Raw genomic sequence first — 24632 nt, forward strand, 5'->3', positions numbered from 1 at the left:
AGAACAAGCAAATCCATAAAGATAGAAAATAGATTAGTAGTTGCCGGGGAATAGAGGGAATGGTGTGGGGAGTGACTGCTGATGGGCACAGAGTTACTTTTCAGGGTGATGAAATGCTCTGGAATTAGATAGTGGTGATAGTTGTATAACTTTCTGAATATCCTAAAAACCAGGGAGTTGTACACTTTAAAAGAGTGAATTTTATGGTTTATTAATTTTATCTCACTTATAAGAATATAACAAACAAAACTTTTAATGCAACTTTAATAAGAATGTTCTGTATTGTTGGTTATATATTAGGCTTCAATCCTTCAGAGACCAAGATTCGAACACCTGATGGGAAAGTGTGGCAGGAGGCTGAGTTTCAAAACATGAGTAGAGAACTGTATCGTGACTTAGCACTTCACTTTGCAGGTGAGTGTAGAGTGTTCCTAGGTTTTGAGTGTTTTATCATGCATACTGTCTAACGTGCAATACTTAAACATAAAATTGTCACCAAACTAAAGATATTTCCCTTTTCTAACTGCATGGTATACTAAAGTAGTGATGGTGTCAGTTGTAAGGCTCTTTTAGCCTCTGGGCTCTGCTCCAGGGTTAAAATTAGCATGCATAGCTGATGAGGCAGAAACTAGGCTATTTTTAAACTAAGGGTCTTTCTGAGTTGGACTTGTCTGATATGAAGAAAACATAGTAGAGTCTAGTTGAAGTTTACTTCTACTAGACCTCTGAGATCTTTGAAATGGTCAGTAATTTGGCAGGCAGCAGATAAGATAACTAACATGAAGGCAAAATGCAGGAAGAGAAATGAACATTATAGGAAGGGAATAATGATAGAGGATGGAAGGAGGAACTTATGGAAGATTGGAAGAGGGAAATAGGAAGGTTATACTCGTAATGTTACTACTGTTGAACACCTTGTATGATTCTGGGCAAGATGCTACTGGGTACTTAGTCTTCTGAATGTTTTACAGTTGAGGAAATGTAGGCCCAAAGAGTAATTTTCCCGAGGTTGCATAAAGTTAAGAATTGAAGCCAAGGTTCAAAACCAAGTCTGTCTGATTCTAAAGTGTGAGAGTTTTCTAGTAAGCCCCAGTGGAGATTTTGCTAATAAATATTGTGGCATTAACTGTCCAGTCCAATTTTCCTACTGTTACTGTTGGAACACTATTTTCAGAAATTTTTTCCCATGTGGAAAGGAAATATAATAGTTAAGAGGAAAGATTTTGGAATCAGTTTACAAGGGTTCAAATTCTGGCTCTGCCACATTTTAGCAATTTATACTATCTATGTTACATAACCTCTCTTCCTTGGTTTTCTCATCTGTAAAATAGGAATAATAACTATATACTTCATAGAACAGTATCATTATAGACTAGTGGAATGATGTATGTCAAAAACTCTTAAAGAGGTCTGCGTATTATAGTCTGCCTTCTCTTTTGATATGGTGGGTGAACTCTGCCTGGGCTCCTATCTTAAACAAACCCATCTACTTGTGTTTTATATTCCATTTGCTCTTGTGTATTGAAGGACATTACTTCAGCCTTGTTTTCTTTCTTTTGCATCATCAAGTTTTCCCTCTGTACGAGGTCATGCCCATCAACATACTGTTTGATAACATGCTGTTATCTCAACCATCATAAAAGAACCCCTCGTTTGGCCCTACTCTTTTTAGCAACTACCTTGTTTCTCTTCTTTTACTTACAGCAAAACTTCAGAAAGTTGCCTTATCTTCATTGTCTCCAATTTTTCTCCTCTGTTTTACTCTTGAAACCTTCTGTTAGGTTTTTGCTCCTACATGTCTGTGGACTGCTGTTATCAAGATCATCAGTGACTTCCACACTTCCACATTGCTAAATCCAATGTTTAATTCTCATTTGTCATCCTACTTGATCTCTCAGCATCACTGGACATCACTGATCACTTCTTCCTTGAAATTCTTCACTTGGCATCTGTCTAGGATACCATAAGTGTTTAGTTTTCCTCCTAAGTCTAGCTGCTCCTTTTTAGTTGTTTTTTTTCCTAATCGACTCTCTGATCTCTGAACATCAGCAGGTCCTGGTCTCAGTGCTTGGATCTGTGCTTCTCTTTTCTTTATTTTTCTTTTCTTTTTTTCTTTTTCTTTTCTCTTCTTTTCTCCTCCACCCCTTTCTTTTTCCTTTTTTGTTTTTTAAATTTTTTGTTTATCTATATACAAACTAGGCAAGCTCATCTAGTCTCAGGACTTTGAATATGCTCTGTTGCTGATGATTCCCAAATTTATGTCTCTGGCCAGACTTCTCTGAACTCAGATTGATATCCAGCTGCTAACTCTGCACCTTCCTCTGGATGCATAATAGATTTCTTAAGCTTAATATATCCAAAAATGGAGCTAGGTAACTAACTAAATGGGGTCATGGTACACCCCTTAAACTTATTCCTGTGGTAGTCTCTCCATTTTAGTTAATCTTATCTTTCTAATTGTTCAGGTCCCAAATCTTGAGTCATCCTTGATCATTCTGTTTCTCTCACACCTTATATCTAACATTGTCTGAAATATAACCACTTTCTGCTACCACCTAGGTCTAAGCCCTCCACCATCAGTCTCTTGGTTGGATTACCGCAGTAGCTTTCTAACTGGTTACCCTGCTTCTGCCCTTCTTCTAATGGGTCTGTTTTCATCGCAGCTGTGAGAGTAACCTTGTTAAAATTTAATTTAGGTCATATCACTCCTTTGCTCAAAAATTTCTTATCTTATTCTTGATTAAAACCTGAAGTTCTTACAATGAGCTATAAAGCCCTACATGATCTTGCCCTCGGTTATGTCTCTTGACCCTAGTTCTTACTACTCTTCTCTTTGTTCACTTCATTCACACTGGCTTCCTTGCTGTTTCTTAGACACTAAGTATGCTCCTGCCTCAGGGCCTTTGACTCACATTTACTTCTTCTTTGCCCAGAATGCAGAGCTCTATATGTATTTTAAAGTACATTTATCCAGATCTGTGATTGAGATTAATTTTCAAATTTATATGTTCAGTTTATTTCCCCAGGTTGGAATTTAAAAATTAGTGAGTAGTAACTTATGTGTGTGTATGTGAAATACCTTGACAAGTTTCACTAGCATAATCATAAAAGGGCCTAATTTAGGAATATTGAGTATTTTATAAAGTTTTACGCTAGAAGGTCATGAATGTCTCAGTTAAGTAGGAATTTTTAAATGAAAAGGAGTCTGTGAAAGTGCTCACCTCTGAGATTCTATAAATGCTATGATCTAGCTTGGAAAGTATTACTGTTGCAGCGTCTTCTAGTTTGTGAAAGCAGGGTGAATTTCTCAAGGATTTCCTGAAAAAGATAACAAAGAATTGGAACCTAACATTGGAGTAACGGTGATCTCTAGACTTTGCTGTAAGAGGACTTGGCATTGTAGTCTTTGGGTCAAAGAAATAGCATCAGTGAAGGTTTCTCTCTCTCTGCCTGAATCATATACTTTACACAGATTTTTCATACTGGGGGGGAGGATGAGTGGGTAGGTAGCAATTGTTATAATATTTGCTATATATGTTTCTGCTTTTCAGATGATAGCTCTATGAAAGAAAAACCTGCTGAAAAAAGTAAAGAGAAGAAAGTGGTCAAGCCAGTACGAAAAGTCCAAAAGGTAGCACAGTTATCAAGTCCAGAATGCAAAACAGGTTGGTTTTCTCAATATCAGGCCCATCCTAAAGTTACATATTAGTGAAATGGCATCTACATGGAAATAAATGTTCTCATTATTCGACACATGCAAAAATTCAGTATATTTTATGTATCATTATTTTGTATATGTGTGTTTGATTGAGGTATAATTGACATAGAGTAAGTTAAACATATTTAGAATGTATAGTTTGATAAGTCCTCATGTATGTGTATATTCATCAAACCATATATTCACCATGATGCTGAATAATGCCCCCCTCCAATTTTTTTCTATCATTATTTTTAATAGAAATTAACCAGATTAAAGGTAATGATTTTTATGTAGTGAACTTTTATATACAAAGGGATGGCTTATGACTGTAGCTAAGTTCCTTCACTCATTCTCGTAAGAGAATAAATGTTGCACAAGAAAAGTCTGGTAGTCCATGCTAGTAGTGGTCAGGCTGGACTCTGAATAAATCAAGAAGGGGGATAAAGAGAATTCCCTAGTTCCATAGTGATTAACATTTCAGGCTTGATCCAGATTGCCTGGGATTTATAACCTGGCTCTGTCATGTCTAGCTTTGTTCCTTTGGTAAATAAGTTAATTTTGGTATCCTTTGGTTTCCCCATATGTAAATGGGAAAGCAGTAGTTACTTCTCTCATAGGTTGTTGTGAGAACTAAAATAGTTAATACCAAAAGTACTCAATATAGTACCTGACACATGGTAAGCACTCAATTGTTAGGTGTAATTCCACTACTACTGATTATTGTTATTTCTAGCTATATTGAAAATGGCTATTTAGTATGTCATATTTAAGTCAATGAGTAATTTGGGTCAAGAGAAAGTGGAGAAAGTTGGGAACTTGTCACTTTCAGTTTGGAGACATTCAAACATTCATTCATTATGCAAATATTTTTGAGCACTTGCTATATGTGTGGCACTGGGGTATTCTAAGCTTAGGCAGTACAGTGGTAAGGAGGATGCACATAGCCCCTGCCCTCTTGGAACTTATAATCCTGTCAGGAAAAGAGTAGATATGTAGTTACAGTAAAGAGTAATGAATGTAGGATAGGGAACTTACGAAGTCTTATGGGAACAGGGAATAGGAGTGACGGGGCACTGGTTTCTGACCAGGTGCTTGTTTTTCTGGTCATAGACTAATCAGAAGAGTGTCAAATAACTTACTTTGTGACGCCCATTGTTAACTGTAGATGTCATACAAGAATGACCCTGGCTGTATACAAATAAAAAAATAAGATTTTATAGGAACATGAATTATCTGAATGTAAACTACACTAATTCTTACATTAAAAAAATATAACAAAGTATTTTTCATGTGATATTAGTTGTCAGGGGCATAGTTTGAAGTGAAGCACTGGGACCACTATAACTTACAAATACTGATCTTGGATTGTATTTATCCAGTTTTGTGGTGGGCTAATTCCCATGTGTGTACTGTGGCAGTGACCAAGACAGAGAGTCATTAAACTGTATTAAAGCTGTATTAAGAGTTTATCTATAGTGAAAGTCCTCTTTTTCTACCAATGACTGCATGAGACTATTCCAGAAAGCCAGAATTCAGAAATTACCACCCAGCATATTTGGAAGCCAACATTTATAAATAGCTACCCAGTATATTCATGGTTGCTTGCTCCTGATTCAGAAAATTAAGCTGAAATTGAAGAGAAGCCTGCTCTCTCATTTTGCTTAAGAACATAAAGTTTCTTTTTTTTTTTGCAAAATGAAACAAAAGTTTATTTTCTGCAATACTTTCTGTAAATTACAAAGGCGAAATGCTAAACTGCAGCATATAACTTCTCAATATTTAACCAGAGCACTTGTAATAAATATGCATCCTGAAACAAGATAAAAGGCTACACTTTGTCAGGTGTCCTACAGAATGTCTCAAGTTGTACACTCCGCAGCATTTCTGTGCGGGGGCGGGAGGGGGTGGTATTTTTTTTAAATTATAAATCAATAAAATAGTATCACAGAAAGCTTGGAAAATAGAAGAAGACAGATTAAAAACCACTGCCCTTACTTAAACAAAGTACTAGTATTTGTGTATTTCCTTACAGTAATTTAAAGATCACTAGTAGGTGATTGTAGCTGTTGTATCCATAAAATTTTATCTTTTTCTCTTAGCATCTTACGACAAGAACATTTCTGTTATTTCTTATAGAAATTGTAATTTGAAGTGGCCACACAGTACTCCTTCTAGTAGAAACATAGTTCAACTATCTACCATTCAATGTTTAGGTTACTTCTGATATTATAAAAAATTATACAGTGAACATTTTCATTTATTTTTTTTCTTTCTGTTGGATACATTTCTATTACTTGGATTATTTGATCAAGGAAAATGAGCACTTTGACATATAATACTATTTTTTCTTTTTTTTAGAGAAACTATATCCATTGATATTTCAACAAGCATGGTATAAGTATGATTTTTATAAGAGTGATTTTTATTGTAATTTTACCAGCTTTGGCTATGAATATAAAAGTATTTTCTTCTAATTTAATTAGGTTTAAAGTGCTACTTCATTATTTTCATTTCCATTACATTTCTTATATTGCTTTGCATTTAAACACTTTTACGTATTTATTTCAGTTTTTTAAAATGGTTTCTATTTTGTAAATGGTCTTTCACGGCATTTTTTGGTTTTTATGTTACCGTCTGTTTTGAAATAATGGTCTAATGTTAATTTTTTTACAATCTGAAGCTAATAAATGAAAATTTTTTCTCTTGGTAAACAGCTGTATTTATTGAAATATACTTTTATTTTTATGAAGTTTTATAATGAGGGCAATTTAAAGTGTTGATGATATTTGCTTTTTGAATGTCATTGTTTTATGCATTAAAAAGTAGTATGTAGTTTTGTTATATATCTGTAAAATATGTGAAATTCCCTGTAATACCATCCCCTTCAAAGGTAATCACTGTTAACTATTTGTTATGTTTCCTTAAATTTTTTTTCTATGCTTAGCTTAAGTCATTTGTTCATTCAGCAGACATACATTTTACTATGTGTCAGGTACTGTGCTAGTTTTGGTAAACCAAACACTTATTATAGTTAAGACATATTATTGTTCTGTGCCAAATTGTTAGATTCAGTGCCCTGGTTCTTGAGGTTTCAGAAATCATTAGTATTTGGTACTTAACTTTCAAAGAATTTTACACTTAGTATTTGAGGTGTGTGGGTAAGTCAAGATTTAAACAAACTGTTCATTAATTTTGGGGACTTAAGTTTAAAAATAAAATTAGATTGTAAACCTTTTGACTTTGGTGTAAGATAAGCAAAAGATTAATTACAAATATGTGTATGGTTGAGTAAGATGTACTTTTTTTTTTTTTTTTACATCTTTATTGGAGTATAATTGCTTTACAGTGCTGTGTTAGTTTCTGCTGTATAACAAAGTGAGTCAGCTATATGTATACATATATCCCCATATCACCTCCCTCTTGAACCTCCCCTATCCCACCCCTCTAGGTGGTCACAAAGCACCGAGCTGATCTCCTTGTGCTATACATCTGCTTCCACTAGCTATCTGTTTTACATTTGGTAGTGTATATATGTCAGTGCTACTCTCTCACTTCGTCCCAGCTTCCCGCCCGGCCCCATGTCCTCAAGTCCATTCTCTACATCTGTGTCTTTATTTCCGTCCTGCCCCTAGGTTCATCAGAACCATTTTTTTTTTAGATTCCATATTTATGTGTTAGCGTATAGTGTTTGTTTTTCTCTTTCTGACTTACTTCACTCTGTATAACAGACTTTAGGTCCATCTACCTCACTATAAATAATTCAGTTTCATTTCTTTTTATGGCTGAGTAATATTCCATTGTATATATGTGACACATCTTCTTTATCCATTCATCTGTCAGTGGACACTTAGGTTGCTTCCATGTCCTGGCTGTTGTAAATAGAGCTGCAGTGAACATTGTGGTACATGACTCTTTTCGAATTATGGTTTTCTCAGGATATATGCCCAGTAGTGGGATTGCTGTGTCGTATGATAGTTCTATTTTTAGTTTTTTAAGGAACCTCCATACTGTTCTCCACAGTGGCTATATCAATTTACATTCCCACCAACAATGCAAGAGGGTTCCCTTTTCTCCACACCCTCTCCAGCATTTATTGTTTGGAGATTTTTTAAGATGTACTTCTGAGAGCTAAAATTTAAGTTGGAAATTCAATCCAATATATATATATATATTTTTTGTTTGTTTGTTTGTTTGTTTGTTTTTAGGTAGCAGTCATCTGATAAGTACATCTTCTTGGCGAGATGGACAAAAATTAGTAAAGAAAATTCTGGGACCTGCACCTAGAATAGAGCAAAAAGAGCGAAGAATAGCATCAAGTGACAGAAGTGGAAGAGAAAGAACTACTAAATCTGGTGAGTAATTAAATTAGTAAATTAAATTACTCAACCATTAAAATTGTTGAGCAAAGCAATTAAAAGTTGCTTGTGTAAGTACTTTGAGAGGTGAAAATACTCTTTTAAGAATGCTCTTAAGACTTTGCATAATTGTGAATGTAGCTCAAAAAAGAAGAAATTAGGCTTGTCTGTGGATAATTTCCATATATAGATGTTATGATGATCTTTATTAAGAATTCTGTTTGTGTTATATTAATTACATTTAGCTGTCATTATGAATAAATAGCAAAGCATCATGTAATCAAATCTTGTTAGACCTTTAGGGACCTTTAGAGAATCAAGTCCAATCTGTCTTATCTCCACAGACATAAACACAAGTAGACATTCACAAGGTTGGATTTTTTTGTTGTTGTTTGACAGATTAGGAAACAGGCCCTGAGAGAGACGTGAGTTTTCTCAAGGGTATACAGTCAGTGGGTGACAAAATTTGATCTAGATCCACAGGTCTTTACTTTGACCCTCAAGTCCATTGCTGTTTTCTTTTTGAAACATCTTGAGTGCCATTTGAAATAACCAGTTACTTTTTCACTAACGAACACTAATTTTGGGAAATGAAATATAAATACCTACAAACCCGCTTTCCTTTCCAATGGCAAAAATTTGCCTGAATTTGAGCTTCTGGAATGGATTCAGTAAGAGATGCAATTTGGTATATAGAAGTCAATATATATTTTTTGTTTGTTCCTCTTCACTTTTATCTAGCTTATAAATAAACTCACACCGTCCTTAGCCTAAAATTAAGCCACATCAACAAACATTTAGATGATAAAATGATTGTTTTTCTATATATTTAATTTTTTCTATTATTCATTGGAGAGTTGTGGCAGCCTATAACATTGTCAGTTTTTTAACAGCTATTTGAGGGTTTGGTGAGGGAGAGAAATAGTAACATTAAATATGCATATGGGAGAGAAATAGTAATTATTCATATAGTTAAATATTCGTATCAGCAGCGAGATACGTCCTTATTTCAGAAATATTAAAAGATGCACTTTTTTTTTAAAAGGCTATTTTTTAAAAAAATTATTTATTTATTTATTTATTCTTGGCCGTGTTGGGTCTTCGTTTCTGTGCGAGGGCTTTCTCTAGTTGCGGCAAGCGGGGGCCACTCTTCATCGCGGTGCGCGGGCCTCTCACTATCGCGGCCTCTCTTGTTGCGGAGCACAGGCTCCAGTCACACAGGCTCAGTAGTTGTGGCTCATGGGCCTAGTTGCTCCGCGGCATGTGGGATCCTCCCAGACCAGGGCTCGAACCTGTGTCCCCTGCATTGGCAGGCAGATTCTCAACCACTGCGCCACCAGGGAAGCCCAAAAGATGCACTTTTAAAAATGCCGAGGAAGTATAGTTTCTAAGAGTATTGAAATTCTTCTCTTACTGTTTTTCTTTCCTTCTAAGATATTCCTTAGGAGACTTTATAGGATATTTGAATTTGAGTTTAAGATACAGCGAAATTCCTAATTTTCTCCTTAGTGTGATAAATCTTAGGAATGAATATAGAATTTTAATACATCACTAACAGTTCATACTTTGTAGGTGGTCATATTGGAAGAGCTGAATCGGATCCCAGATTGGATGTTTCACATAGACATCTTCCACGAAACTCAGAACGTTCAAGAAGTAGAGCTCGGTCAGAAAATAATGCAAAGAAATTAGTTCCATCTCTTCCAGATAATAAACAGGAGGAAAATGCTGCCTTAAATAAGGACTTTTTACCTGTTGAAATTCGTGGAATTCTTGATGACCTACAGCTGGATTCAGCAGCTCAGGCTGCAAGGCAAGAGACAGGAGAGTTACAGAATCAGAAGCCATCAGCATCAATACAAGCTCCTAGGAGTCATAGCCCAATAAAAAGAAAACCTGACAAAATAACAGCTAATGAAGATCCCCCTGTTATTTCCAAAAAGCGTCACTATGATACAGATGAGGTACGACAGTACATTGTTAGACAGCAGGAGGAAAGGAAGAGGAAGCAAAATGAGGAGAAGAAGGCTCAAAAGGAGGCCACGGAACAGAAGAACAAACGATTACAGGAGCTCTACCGGAAACAGAAAGAAGCCTTTACTAAAGTGAAAAATGTGCCTCCTTCTGAGCCATCAGCAAATAGGCGACTGCAGGAAACTTACTCCAAATTGCTTCTAGAAAAGTCATTGCTTGAAGAGCCAACTCATCAACATATGCAGGAAACACAGGTAATAGTAGTGACAGAAATACAAAGGGAAGTAATTCACAGTTAGGAAAAACTTACTTGCTATACTATTTAAAAATTACCATTCCTAATATTCAGACATATGCTCAGACAGTATTTATAATAATGATGGCCTTTCATGAAGTTTATTCTAGATAATTACGATTGAAAATAAGTGCTCAGTTAGTTTCCTAGAGTGATTGTTACTGATCTGTCTCATCACTGCTGTTATATCCTTGCCTAGTTTTTACTGTATTACTGAGCAAAGTTAGACTGTATTAATAATGAAAAGCCTAGTTTTGTTATCTGTGTTGAAATTAGAGAATATCCTACTTTAGTGTGCTAATTTTATGACTATTGCTATTGTTTTTAAGGATAAGAATAACATTTGAGTCTGTACCATATACCACATACTGTTTTAAATGTTTTACAGGCTTAAGTTTCAGTAAATTCTCACAACCCTGAGAAGGGTAGGTACTACTAGTATTTCCACTTATTAGGTGAAAAAACTGAGGTTTAGAAAGAGTATTATTTCCTCCGAATTATGCAGTGTGTTAGGTGCCTTTGTTGGATTTCAGGTGTAATTTTGCTGTTAACTGTAATGGCTGCTTTTAAGACAAACTAAATTTGAATTGGTTTTATTTGAGAGAAAAAAGCTCCTGCATTTCGTGATCTTTGTAAAGTTGAAGCAACTTAATATTTATCTTATGTGCTCCTTGAATATATCTTTATGATGTGAGTCAGATAACTTTGATGTCCTTTTTTCTTAGACCAGACCAGGGTATCAGCCATCTGGAGAATCTGACAAAGAGAACAAAGTGCAGGAACGTCCCCCAAGTGCATCTTCCAGTAGTGACATGTCTCTGTCAGAACCTCCACAGCCTCTTGCAAGGTAAAAAGGGGGGAATGAAAGATGATTAAGGTTCTTTCTTTCCACGATATTAGTATAGTGGTCTATGCTCAGTGAATTTTATTGATTGACCTTCTTGTGAAGAAGAGGTTTATTTAGAAATTGGTTAATATCTTCTGATGGATACTTAAGCATGGTATACATCTATACTTACTGCATGCTCTATTCTATTGTTCAACTCTTGCCTGTTCTTTAATATCTGGTGTAAATATCAGTTCCTTCTGGGGATCACCTGCAGTTGGAAGCACTCTTGCCTTCTCTGATGTAAACACAGATAAATGTTTGTCGGATAAATGAATCACAGTGAAATTAATATTTTTAAGTATTTGTGTTGAATATTTTTTAAAAGGCATTTCTGTATCCATAACTATTCAAAATTTCTTCATATGACTCTTATATCAACATATCTTACCTCTCAAAAACTATGTTTGGATATGCATATGAACACACGGACGAGGACTAAAAAGGGATTTGATTTGAATTCAGATTGGTGAATGAGGGCTATTTTACCTTAAATTAAGAAAAAAAATTTTTTTTTGCTGTAAAGTGTGCAGTAAAGTAAAAAGAAAAAAATAACAAAAAACTATTTGTCCATGAAAGTTAAGATGATTTGCAGATTACATGGTTATAAGTTATACTTTGAAATAACCATTTTGGGAATAAAAATCAAGTCACTTAACCAGTTTTGGGTTAATACATTTGATCCTCTCGCCCCCTTGCTGCCCCCCTCACCTCCCAAGAGAATAATAATATTGATAAAAATAGCTAACATTTATTGTTTGTTACATTTCAGGCTCTGATCTAAGTACTTTGCCTATATCGTTTTATGTAATCCTTGTAATTCTTTGAGTTCTCTCAGTTAGTTTATGCTTAAAAGCACAGCATTTCTTTTCCTTGCCCTTCATGTTCCATCATTCTGCATTAGCTACCCGGAAAACTCCAAATTACCTATCTGACCTTGAAGACCTTGAAGATCTAGCTAAAAAGTCAATTTCCTTGGCTATCAGAGTTCATTGTTCCCTATCTATACCCTATTGAACTTTATATATCTTTATATTAGTACTTAACGACATCGTGTTTAGCTGTTTATTCGTCTCTCATCCCTGCTAGATCTTCTGAAACTGAAGAGTAAGGATTAGGTCATAACTGGATTAAATCTTTCCATTTTTGTGTACTGCTATTCCTCTACCATCAACATAGAGCCTGCCACAAAATTGTCATTCTAAATACTTGAATTTAAAGATCTTGGGTTTTTACTCAGCAGTACCTTTTTATTTATAACTTCCTTTGTATTTCTGTTACTACCAGCTTAATTTGGGCACTAATAACCTCACACCTTGCATTTGTAATAGTCTATATTTTGTGATATAGAATCTACTCACTAGCCTTCCTTTATTCTACTTTCATAGCAGTCATTCAATATACAAGACTGCTACCACATAACCTTCAACCAAACCTTGTATTACATGCCTTTCATTTCCCTTATCACCCTGGTTACCCTCCTCCAGATGATTTTTTTTTAACTTAATTGGTAGGACTTCATATATATTCATACTAGTTTGGTCTAAGGTTGCAGCCTGTCTAAATAACTTTGAATCATAATTCGATAATTTGTTGGGTTAGCCATGCCTCCTAACTTTCTGTCATCTACGGATTTGATAAGCATGTCTTCATGTCATCAATCCAAAAATAATGGACAAGACCAAGGACAAAACCTCATGTTATTTTTTCTAAGGATTTTCTAATAGTTAACACCAGTCTTTAACCTTTGTATAGTATTCCTTAATATACTATACAAGGGAGGTTGTCTATAATCTGGAAATATAAGTGAATTATATAATGTCATCTAGGACATCTTTATTCTGTTTCTAGCCTTTAAGGATGCCCTATCAATTTTTCTTATAACTAGATTGTAATAATCTCATTTCTTTAGTATGTACAATGTTAAACATAACTGTTTGGTGTTTATTAAATATGTGTTGGTTAGAGTAATATCATGCCTACAGTCTTAAGCATTTCTCTTTTATGTAACATTATTTTTAAACAGAAAGGTAGAGCCAATATTGTAAAAAATTTTGTCCACAGAGTTTTAAGGGTTATAATGCCTTCTCCTCAATAGTTTAAAAAATGTGTCTTAGTTGAAGAAAGCTGTTTACAAAACAGTATGTATGATAAGATTTCATTTTCGTGAAAATAACATGAAACACAACATACATGTAGAAAAATGTTTAGAAAGATATAATTCTTTTTTTAAAAGTTTATTTATTTATTTATTTATTTATGGCTGCATTGAGTCTTCGTTGCTGCGTGCAGGCTTTTCTCTAGTTGCGTCGAGCAGGGGCTGCTCTTTGTTGCAGTGCACGGGCTTCTCATTGCGGTGGCTTCTCATTGCAGAGCACGGGCTCTAGGCGTGCGGGCTTCAGTAGTTGTGGCACGCAGGCTCAGTAGTTGTGGCACACGGGCTTAGTTGCTCTGTGGCATGTGGAATCGTCCTGGACCAGGGCTCAAACCCATGTCCCCTGCATTGGCAGGCGGATTCTTAACCACTGCGCCACCAGGGAAGTCCTAGAAAGATATAATGAAATAGTGATAATGCCTCTTTCTCGTTGGTTAGCTATGAGTGATATTTATCTTTTTTATCCTTTGTCTGTCTTTTTTTTTTTTTTTTTTTTTGCAGTGGCTATGCATTACTCTTATAATCAGAAAAAACAAAACTTAAAAGAAAGATGGCTTAGTTTTGAGGTCCTGTGTTAACTAACATATTGTAACTTTCATTTCCAGAAGGGATTTGATGGATCCTACATGGATGCAGCCTGACAGACTGAGTCCACGAGTCCACCATTCTCAACCACAGCCTCTTGTTGGAACAGCTGGAAATTTACTTTCCCATCTCTTGAGTCTAGAGCATGTAGGAATTTTGCATAAGGATTTTGAATCCATTTTACCAACTAGGAAGAATCATAATATGGCTTCAGGGCCATTAACTTTTACACCTCAACCATATCTGACCTCACCAGCTGCTCATCCAGATGCCTTGTTAAAACCTACTGCTAGCCAATATAAGAGTAAACTGGATCGTATTGAAGCCTTGAAAGCAACAGCTGCTTCTTTGTCCAGCAGGATTGAAAGTGAAGCTAAGAAATTAGCTGGGGCTAACATTAACTATGGGTCAGTATGGAACACTGAGTATGATGTGCAGCGAACACCCCAAGAAGATGGACATTGGACCAAGGCTATAAGTCCACCTGTGAAAGAGGATGCAGAAGATGTTTTCTCTGCTCGAATTCAAAAGATGCTGGGAACCTGTGTATCTCATGCAACTTTTGATGATGATCTTCCTGGTGTAGGCAACCTGAGTGAATTTAAAAAGCTTCCTGAGATGATAAGACCTCATAGTGCCATATCAAGCTTCAGAATGAGATCCCCTGGTCCCAAACCAGAAGGGCTGCTGGCACAGTTGTGTAAGAGGCAGACTGACTCTTCTAGCTCTGATATGCAAGCTTGTTCTCAAGACAAAGCCAAAATGTCTCTTGGTTCCAGCACAGATTCAGTGAGTGAAGGGCCTCTTCTTAGTGAGGGTAGTCTCTCTGAAGAAGAGGGAGGTCAAGATGGACGGTCCCCTTTGAAGTTAGCAGAAATCTTAAAAGAAAAGGAATTTTGTGCTGGAGAAAGAAATGCTTATGAACCCATCAAAGAGTTTCAGAAGGAAGCTGAAAAATTTTTGCCACTCTTTGGGCCCATAGGTGGTACACAAAGCAAAGGACCATGGGAAGAACTGGCAAAGGGAAGTCCACATAGTGTCATTAATATTTTTACAAAATCATATAAATTATATGGAAAAGGTGAGAAAAATAAGTAACCCTTGTAATATTTGTATGTTATCTTAAGATAAATTATTTCATAATTCTGTACAAGATAATACTTAACTATAAATTTTCATCATTCATTACAAGGATAGTAGAGATTTATTATTGTCCAAATTAATCTGAGTTATCTGCAAGCTTCAACTAGAGTATTCTCATTTAATCTTTAAAATTTTAGTTTTTAGCTGTTACTGTCATAAAACAGTGGTTGGTGGTTATAGAAATTTTGGTCTAATTTAGAGAAATTCATAGGTGATGTTCAGGATTGGTATGTATCAAGTGTATACTAGGTTTACTGTGACCAGAGTTATATATTTAGATAGAAAATAAGTATATTTCTTAAAACAGTGATTTGTGTGTGAATCACGGGGAATATAGTGGTCAAGAATTGAGAGGGGCAACTGCAGTAACATTTCTAATGTGGAAACAGATCTATTACTGTTTGTCGAAACTAATTTTAAAAACAGACTTCGAGAGTAGTGTAGCTATATATTTGGGTCCTGAAGCAATAACTTTTAAAGTTCCCTTTTTATCCCTGAAATCCTGCAACACAACTTTTCCTTTTCTGTGGTGGCCTCAATTCCTTCAAGTCCCTTTCTCTGTTCTTCTACTGTAGGTGGATTCTACACATCTTATGCTAGTATAACCTTAGAATTCCCAGGTTGGAGAGTGAGGCTGAGCCCTAAGTCAGCCATGGATACTGTGGTTTTTCATTTCCATTCTACATAGTGAGCAACTTATCTGACAAATGAATTGATTTCATCTGTTCAGCTTATGCTTAATTGGGTATCCCATTGCATTTTCCTAGAATTTATATTTAGCCACTTCAGTATGATCTTGTGCAGACCTGTATGTGCTATTGATCTCTTTTGTTTAACACTTATTTCTATAGGTGATAATTTTAAAGTTCTTTGGATACTAAAGTTCTTTTGGTTAAAGCAAAGTGCTTTTAAATCAACACCCTCAATTTTTTTTCACAAGAAAGTTGGATTTGTTCTTAAATCCTTCTGTTAGATTTTCATTAAGATATTATACTGAAATGTTTAGAGTTGAAATGATATGTTATCTGGGATTTGTTTCAAAGTAATATTTGGGGAGAGTTACAGATGGAGGGAATAGGAAGTTTAATTGAAACTAGATTGGTCATGTGTTGATAATTGTTAAAGGTGGGTGATGGATGCACTGGTTTCATTGTATGATTCTCTCTACTGTCATGTATGTTTGAAAATTTCCCTAATAAAAAGTTAAAAATGTACTGTTAGGTATAAAGATTAACTTGAAAAGAAGCCCTAATAAAAGCAAACTAAAATGTCCCTAAATCCGTGTTGTTAATCTCCAGGTTATGGAATGCGTTGCTTATAGTTTTTTAAATTTTTGTTTTAAAACACATTTCAATTATTACTTTTGACAGGATTTGAAGACAGGTTGGAAAGAGGAACATCAGCATCACGGCCTTTGAATGCCATCACAACCCCTCTAAGCAGCATTTCATATGAAGATGATTTTGTCTCCTCTGCAGGGAGTGGGACTTTGTCAGAAAAAAAGTCAGCTCTTGAACCAAAGTAAGAAGAATATGTTGACAGTATGGAGCAAAATCTGAAGAGTGAGAAAAATGTACAAATGAGAACTATGGTCTGAATATTAGTCAAATTTTCCTTGTTTAACGATAGCATAGTGGTTATTAAGAGCTTGGGCTCTGGATCCAGACTGTGTGGGTTTAAATACTGGCTCTCCTAATTATTAGTTGTTTGTCTTTGGGCATATTGCTTAATTTCCCTGTGCCTCAGTTTTCTTCTCTGTTAAAGTATTACGAATATTCAGTGAAATACAAAGTAGGTAGAACAGGGCCTGGCACATAATAAGCAAAATACAGGTTGTTATATCAATCTGTGAATCCCCAGTAGAGGTTAGTATTGGGAAAACTATCCCATGGTATATTAATGTGAGATGATTAAGAAATGGTTTTCTGTGATAGAATTGAAGATGACTAGATAGACCCTTGACTTCATGATCCTCAGTAATCAGTAAATTTTTTTATAATTGGGATAACATCTAAAATTTTGCAAATCTTTGAAAAATAGCAATATTATAACATTAATACTTATTGAGCACTTAATGTACAAGGCCCTGAGAGGACTGAGTGGGCTTTACCTGTATTAACTCATTCTTACAATAGCCTGATATAAGTATTTTTGTTATTATTCCTACTTGAGAGAGGAAACTGAAGCAATAAGCTTGTTACTTGTACAGCGTCATATAGTAAGTGAATCAGATTTTGCCAGAGAGAATTTCCTCCCTAAATTTTGTTACCATATAAAATAATCTGTAATTACTCACATGCAGTGTAACTTCCTTCACAAATTACAAATTGTAATGCACATAAAATTATTGGATGATCTTTTAAAAATCAGTTATATCTAGCTGGATTAATGAAAATAAGTATTATTAAGATTATAGCAGGAGAGGTATAATTTTAAATTTTGAACTTTAAAGAAAAGACTAATTTTTAAATCAAGACTTGCAAGGATTTAATTGTATTGACATTTAATATCACCAGTCAATATGATTTATTGCATTTTATTTCTCAGTTGAAGTAGAGCATATTAAATTATTGTTCCCTATAAGATTATCAGAAGGAAAATAATAAATTATAAATTTGAATAGAAATTGAAGCCACATTTTTCAGTATCCAACATTATATTTTTTTCTCTTATGTATCTGAATTACCCGTTTTTATTGGTTTCACTTCAGTAAAAAGCTGCCTGAGACTTTTCTCAGTAGTAAATTGAGTCATAGGCAATGATCCAGGTTTCTGGTAGTAAGAAACCAAGAAAAGTTTGATTATAGTTATATTCTCCTTGTGACTAAATAGAATTTAAAATATCTATAGTTTGAGCTGTGATTTGAGACTTTTTACTTCTTGCTTTAACCACTATTACTTATTCTTTGACAGTATTGGTAGTAACAGTTTAGGCATTCAGGAGGATCATTCTAGCAGGAAGTCTGCCTATGATCTTTCCTCTGTGGATATTACCTCCCAGCACTCATCAGGGGCCCAGTCTGCTGCGTCGTCTCGTTCATCTTCTTCTTCTAAAGGAAAGAAAGGAAAAAAGGAAAAGATAGAATGTAAGTGGAATTCTATATGGTAATTTTTTTCTCTTACCAGTGACTTTGTGATAGTGATCTAAAGTTATGATTTCATTTCGTAAGTTAGATGAATTTCTTTATGATAATGTAATTGACTTTCATATTTATTTATCATTACAACAATACCTTTTGATATATGACATTATAAATCTTACGCTTAGTACAAAAGGAATATATTAACAGTGATAAAAAATTAAGGATTGTAGATAAATAATCATGCAAGAAACATAAATCTCTATTGAGTCTTCTGCTCAGAGGTAACTACTGTTAATGTTTTTGGTGCCTATTTTTCCAGTATATACATAAAATCAGGCACACTCCCACATACATTTTTATTTAAAAAACAGAAATGAAATCATATTGTCTTGCAACTGCTTTTTAAAAAACTTTATATCATGTACATTTCTGAGTGTTATTAAATAAATATAATACTCAAGTTTCCTTATCTATAAAATGAAGATGATAATAGATGCTTTATATGGTAATTTCGAAGCTTACGTGTATGTGTACATCTCATTTGCTCTGTAGGCCTAGAGGTGAGAAGATAACAGTAATTAGGCAAAGGCCTCTTAAGCTCACTGGATGGTCCCTAGGGAATGATTTTGCCTCCAAAATTATTTTTTCTGATAGTAAAAAATTGCTCATTGAGTTAAAAAAAGGGGGGGGGGGCAGAAATCTGTAAATATAGAAAATATTTAAAAATTAAAAATCACCTGTATTCCCTCTACCTAGAGATAACCAATGTTAACATTTTTTTAGATTTTATTTTAGTTTATTGTGGTAAAGTATACATAATGTAAACTTCATCATTTCAACCATTTTCAAGTGTACAATACAGTGCTGTTAAGCACATTTACAGTGTTGTACAACCATCGTCATTACCTAATTCCAGAACTTTTTCATCATCCCATGCTGAAACTGAACCCATTAAACAGTAATTTCCCTTTCCTTCCTTCCCTGAGCCCCTGTTAACCACTGTTCTGCTTTCTGTCTCTATGAACTTGACTACTCTAGGTACTTCATATAAGTGGCATCATGCAATATTCGTCTTTGTGTGTCTGGCTTATTTCATTTTGCATAACGTCTTCACATTTCATCCATATTGTAGCATGTGTCAGAATGTCCTTCCTTTTTAAGGCTGAATAATATTCCATTATATGTATATACCACGTTTTGTGTATTCTTTCATCAGTTGATGGATATCTTGGTTGTTTCAACCTTTCGGCTATTGGGAATAATGTGGACATGAACACTGGTGTGCAAATACTATTTGAATCCCTACTTTCAGTTCTTCTGTGTATATACCCAGTTGTAGACTTGCTGGATCAAAAGGCGTTTGTATATTTATTTTTTTGAGGAACTGCCATACAGTTTTCCATAGCAGCTACAACCTTTTACATTCTCACCAGTAGTGCACAAGGGTTCCAGTTGCTCCACATACATACTAAAATAACCCTTGTTGTTTTCTGGGTTTTTGTTTTTTTTGAAGAACAGACATTCTAATGGATGTGAAATGTTAACATTTTTAGTAAGAATCCTTCCAGACAATCAGTAGGCGTATGTAAATAGAAAACGTTACATGTACAAGATCACATTTTATGTGATATTTTTTTCTGTTAATGGGTTACAGATACCTTTCTATGTTAGTAAATATGGATAACCCTTTGTAGTGACTACCTAGTGGTCTGTTATTTGGATAAATTGTAATTTATTTAGCCAATTCCCCATTGCTAGACATTTAGGTTCTTTTTTTTTTTTTTTTTCCTATTATAAACACTGCTGTATTGAATATCCTTACAAATGCATCTTTATGCATTTGATCTGGTTCTTTAAGAGAAAATCCTAGAAGGGAGATAATGGGACACTGAGTATGCCGTGCTTAAAATTTGGATACATTTTGCCAAATAGTTCTTCAGAAAGCTAGTGCCACTTTATACTTCCAATGTGAGAGTGCTAGGAATAGATTCTTTTTAAATCATTAACCTAGTATAATTCTCTTGCAGATTGGAAGTGTTCTGAAAGTCTTTGGCAGGAACATTAGACATCATTTTATCAACACTTCCCAAAGCCTGTCTTTTCTTGTGAAATACTGATTCAATGCAATAGGCTGTTTCATAAGTATTCTGAGGATAAAAGAGCTCCATGGTTCCATAAACTTGGGAAAAGCTTTTAGAGTGAAACAGGCTTCTTTCTTGCAGGATTCATCAACACTTTTGTTTTTCTTTTAATTTTTTCAGCTGTATTAAGAGATAATTGACAAATAAAATTGTAAGGTAATTAAAGTGTACATCGTGATGATTTGATATACATATATATTGTGAAAGAATTCCTTCCATCTAGTCCGTTAACTAACACATCCGTCACTATATATATATATTGGTGAGAACATTTAAGTTCTACTCTCTTGGCAAATTTCAGTTATACGATACGGTGTTATCAACTACAGTCACCATGTTATACATTAGATCCTTGGACCTTATTTATCTTATAGCTGAAAGTTGGTAACCTTTTACCAATATCTCCCTATTTCCTCTACCCCTGACAACTACTTTTCTACTCTGTCCTTTTACGAGTTTGGATTTTTTAGATTCCACATATAAGTGATATTATACAGTATTTGTCTTCCTCTGTCGGACTTATTTCACTTAGCACAGTGCCCTCAAGGTCCATCCATGTTGTCACAAATGGCAGGATGCCCTTCTTTCTCATGGTCAAATAATATTCCATTGTGTATATACCACCTCTCTATCCCTTCATCCATTGATGGATGGTTGTTTCCATATTTTGGCTGTTGTGAATAATGCTGCAATGAACATCAGAGTGCATATATATTTTCAAATTAGTGTTTTCATCTTCTTTGGATAAAAATCCCAGAAGTGGAATTGCTGGATCATATGGTAGGTCTACTTTAGTTTTTTGAGGAACCTCCATACTGTTTCCCTTTAGAAAACTGTCTATTCAGTTCCTTTGCCCATGTTTTAACTGGATTGTTTGTTGTTGAGTTGTGTGAATTCTTTATGTATTTTGGATATTAAGCCCTTATCAGGTATATGATTTGTAAGTATCTTACCATAGGTTGTCTTTTTATTTTGTTGATGAAGACAAAATGTGGAAGTTTTTTAGTTTGATGTAGTCTCACATAATTTATTTTTGCTTTTGGTGCTTGTGCTTTTGGTGTTCATCAACACTTTTAATGTGCTAATATGGATTATTTATTTTAGCATGAGGATGAGGCTATAGTAGGAAGTATTTTTCAAATTTATTTGACCACAGAATCAGTTCTTCAATCAGCATGTTACATTAGAATTCAGCAGAATACATTTTGGGAAATGCCGATCTTGCTCAGTTCTTTTATTTTGCAGTTGTTATTCTTTGTTATGTTAGTGTCTCACCTAAGGTTACTAACTAGTTACTGGCGAAGCCTAGATTCTGGCTTCTAACTCCTAAATCAAGTGTACCTTCTACTGCAATATATTGTACAAGTTAAGATATCATGATATATTAAATGTATGAGTATGAACAATATGATTCAGTATAGGTTTTAAAAATTATAATCTAAAACTTGGTTAGATGAAATACAGGTACTGTTTTTGGCTTTCAGTTTCCCTGATCCCGCTCACAATGCCTTAAAAAAACCCCATATATTTTACTTTCCACAGCATCAACTTAAACTTAGTACTTTATCCCAAAGTTCTAAGATGTGTAAATTTTGTTGTATATGCTCCATCTGGTGGTGAAAAAGATTGTCTGCATGCTCACTCAGCTCCTTCCCAATGTAGTTGAAAATAGTTGGTAGATTAAAGTGGTAATCATAAGAAAAAATTATTTATCTTAATTTAACTTTAAAACATATAAATATACTTTCCTTTGGCAGTCTTTTAAACTGCGGGCAAACGTTTTCTTTGCATATAGGTCCCTTGTTTGGAGTTTAGATCTTTCTTGCTTAGACCATTGTATTGTCTACAATTTCTAGTTTTTTGAAATCAAGAACAATTTTTTTTTTTTTAATTTTTAATTTTATTTATTTATTTATTTATTTATTTATTTTTGGTTGTGCTGGGTCTTCGGTTCGTGCGAGGGCTTTCTCTAGTTGCGGCAAGTGGGGGCCACTCTTCATCGCGGTGCGGGGACCGCTCTTCATCGCGGTGCGCGGGCCTTTCACTATCGCGGCCCCTCCCGTTGCGGGGCACAGGCTCCAGACGCGCAGGCTCAGCAGCTGTGGCTCACGGGCCCAGCTGCTCCGTGGCATGTGGGATCTTCCCAGACCAGGGCTCGAACCCGTGTCTCCTGCATTAGCAGGCAGATTCTCAACCACTGCGCCACCAGGGAAGCCCAAGAACAATTTTTCAATTGTGTATTTATTTTCAAAAAAATAAATGAATGAAGTGTTTTTATTATAAGAGTGCGTCTTTATTATGGAAAAATTAGAGATAAACAGTATTAACAGCTTGCTTCTAGCCTAGGGATCATGAATAGATTTTAGATTATAGAATCCTTTCTCATTGATTAATAATTGTCTAGATTATTTGTGTGTTTTTCTCCCCATTATGATAATGCAGTCAGCATATTTAATTCATTGTATATATCTTTACATAGCTTCCTAGGATGAATTACTATGAGTCAGGTGGAATTTCTGAGTCAAGGGCTTGGCTGGAAAATGATTTTTATATATTTTTTGAGTTGTCCTCAAGAAAGGATATATGAGTTTGCACTCCCATGAAAATGGTGTATGATATTATTTCCTGTATGTACTGAATGACACTCAAGGTTTCATTACTTTAAAAATATTTGCTAATCTAATAATGAAAAATGGCATCTCATTGAAGTGATTTGCATTTCTTTGATAGTTGGGTTTGATATTTCTCATATGGTAAGACTGTTCTCATTTTTCCTTTTTTAAACCAAATTTTAATGAAAAATTGTTACCTTATTACTATCACTACAGCATAATATGGCATAATTTTAAAATTTACCTATTTTTTATTGGTAAAAATAGCTAACATAAAATTTGCCTTTTTTTTTAATGATATAATGTGCATAGAGTGCATTTACTGACTGTATTTTAGATTCATATTTTCTTTTTTATTATTATTATTATTATTATTATTTTTAAATTTTATTTATTTATTTATTTATGGCTGTGTTGGGTCTTCGTTTCTGTGCGAGGGCTCTCTCCAGTTGTGGCAAGTGGGGGCCACTCTTCATTGCAGTGCGCGGGCCTCTCACTATCGCGGCCTCTCTTGTTGAGGAGCACAGGCTCCAGACGCGCAGGCTCAGTAGTTGTGGCTCACGGGCCTAGTCGCTCCGCGGCATGTGGGATCTTCCCAGACCAGGGCTCGAACCCGTGTGCCCTGCATTGGCAGGCAGACTTTCAACCACTGCGCCACCAGGGAAACCCCAAAATTTGCCTTTTTAAGCATACCATTCAGTGGCGTTAAATTTATTCACACTGTTTGCAATGAAGTTTCACTACCATAGATCTCCAGAACGTCTTCATCCTCCTGTACTGAAACTCTGTACCTATTAAACGGTGACTCCCTATTCCTCCCTCTCCAGCCCTCTGGCAGCCACCGTTCTACTTTCTGTCTCTATGAATTTGACTAGGAAATTTAACCATTGTTAAATGTCCGGTTCAGTGGCATTAAGTACATTCACACTTTTGTGCAACTATCACCATTTTATCCATCTCCACAACTGTTTCGTTATCCCAGACTGAAACTCTATACCCACTAAATAATAACTCTCATTTTCTCCTCCCTTTAGCCCCTGGTAACAGCTGTTCTACTTTGTGCGTCTCTATGAATTTGCCTACTCTAGGACCTCATATAGGTGTATAATCATACAATATTTGTTCGTTTGTGACTGGATGGCTTATTTTACTTAGCATGATGTTGTCAAAGTTCATCCATGTTGTAGCATGTGTCAAAATGTCCTTCCTTTTTAAGGCTGACTAATGTTTCATTGTATGTATATACCATGTTTTGTTATTGCAGTCATTGTTGAAGGACACTTGAGTTACTTCTGTCTTTTGGCTATTGTGATTAATGCTGCTGTGAACATGGGTGTGCAGCATAATTGTTTTTTTCTTTACTTTTCCATTTTCTTTTGATCTTTAACCATATATCTACATTAAAAAATTTTTTTTAACTGTCATTAAAATGTGCACATGATTCTTTTTTCTGCTTTTTTTTTAACCTAGCAAATATTTTTCTGTGCTGCTATTGCAACATATCACCAAGGTGAACAATGCCCTAGACTTAGAGTCATGAGGCCTGGGTTTATGTCCCATTTCTGCTATCGACTGTGTATCCTTAAGTTATTTAGCCTCATAGATCTCTAGTTACCTCATCAGCAAATTAATTATATGGTACCCACTTCATAAGGTGTTTAAGAGCAATAAGGTAACATATATGCAGTGCATTTTAAATTACAG

The 24632-nt window shown here is 35.0% G+C and overlaps 1 protein-coding gene across 2 annotated transcripts in view; it reads left to right on the top strand.

Moving 5' to 3' along the window:
• Positions 1–24632, top strand: part of CEP350 (centrosomal protein 350) — a 137359-nt gene that overhangs the window by 26719 nt on the left and 86008 nt on the right. For both annotated transcript variants that reach the window (XM_057544308.1, XM_007188195.2), the window contains exons 7-14: positions 301–414; positions 3552–3665; positions 7906–8052; positions 9628–10283; positions 11050–11171; positions 13971–15031; positions 16464–16614; positions 18006–18178. In XM_057544308.1, coding sequence (XP_057400291.1) covers positions 301–414; positions 3552–3665; positions 7906–8052; positions 9628–10283; positions 11050–11171; positions 13971–15031; positions 16464–16614; positions 18006–18178 — 2538 coding nt within the window. The remainder of the gene's footprint in view (positions 1–300; positions 415–3551; positions 3666–7905; positions 8053–9627; positions 10284–11049; positions 11172–13970; positions 15032–16463; positions 16615–18005; positions 18179–24632) is intronic.

The sequence above is a fragment of the Balaenoptera acutorostrata genome, chromosome 1, assembly GCF_949987535.1.
Source record: "Balaenoptera acutorostrata chromosome 1, mBalAcu1.1, whole genome shotgun sequence".
In the NCBI taxonomy this organism is placed as follows: Eukaryota; Metazoa; Chordata; class Mammalia; order Artiodactyla; family Balaenopteridae; genus Balaenoptera; species Balaenoptera acutorostrata.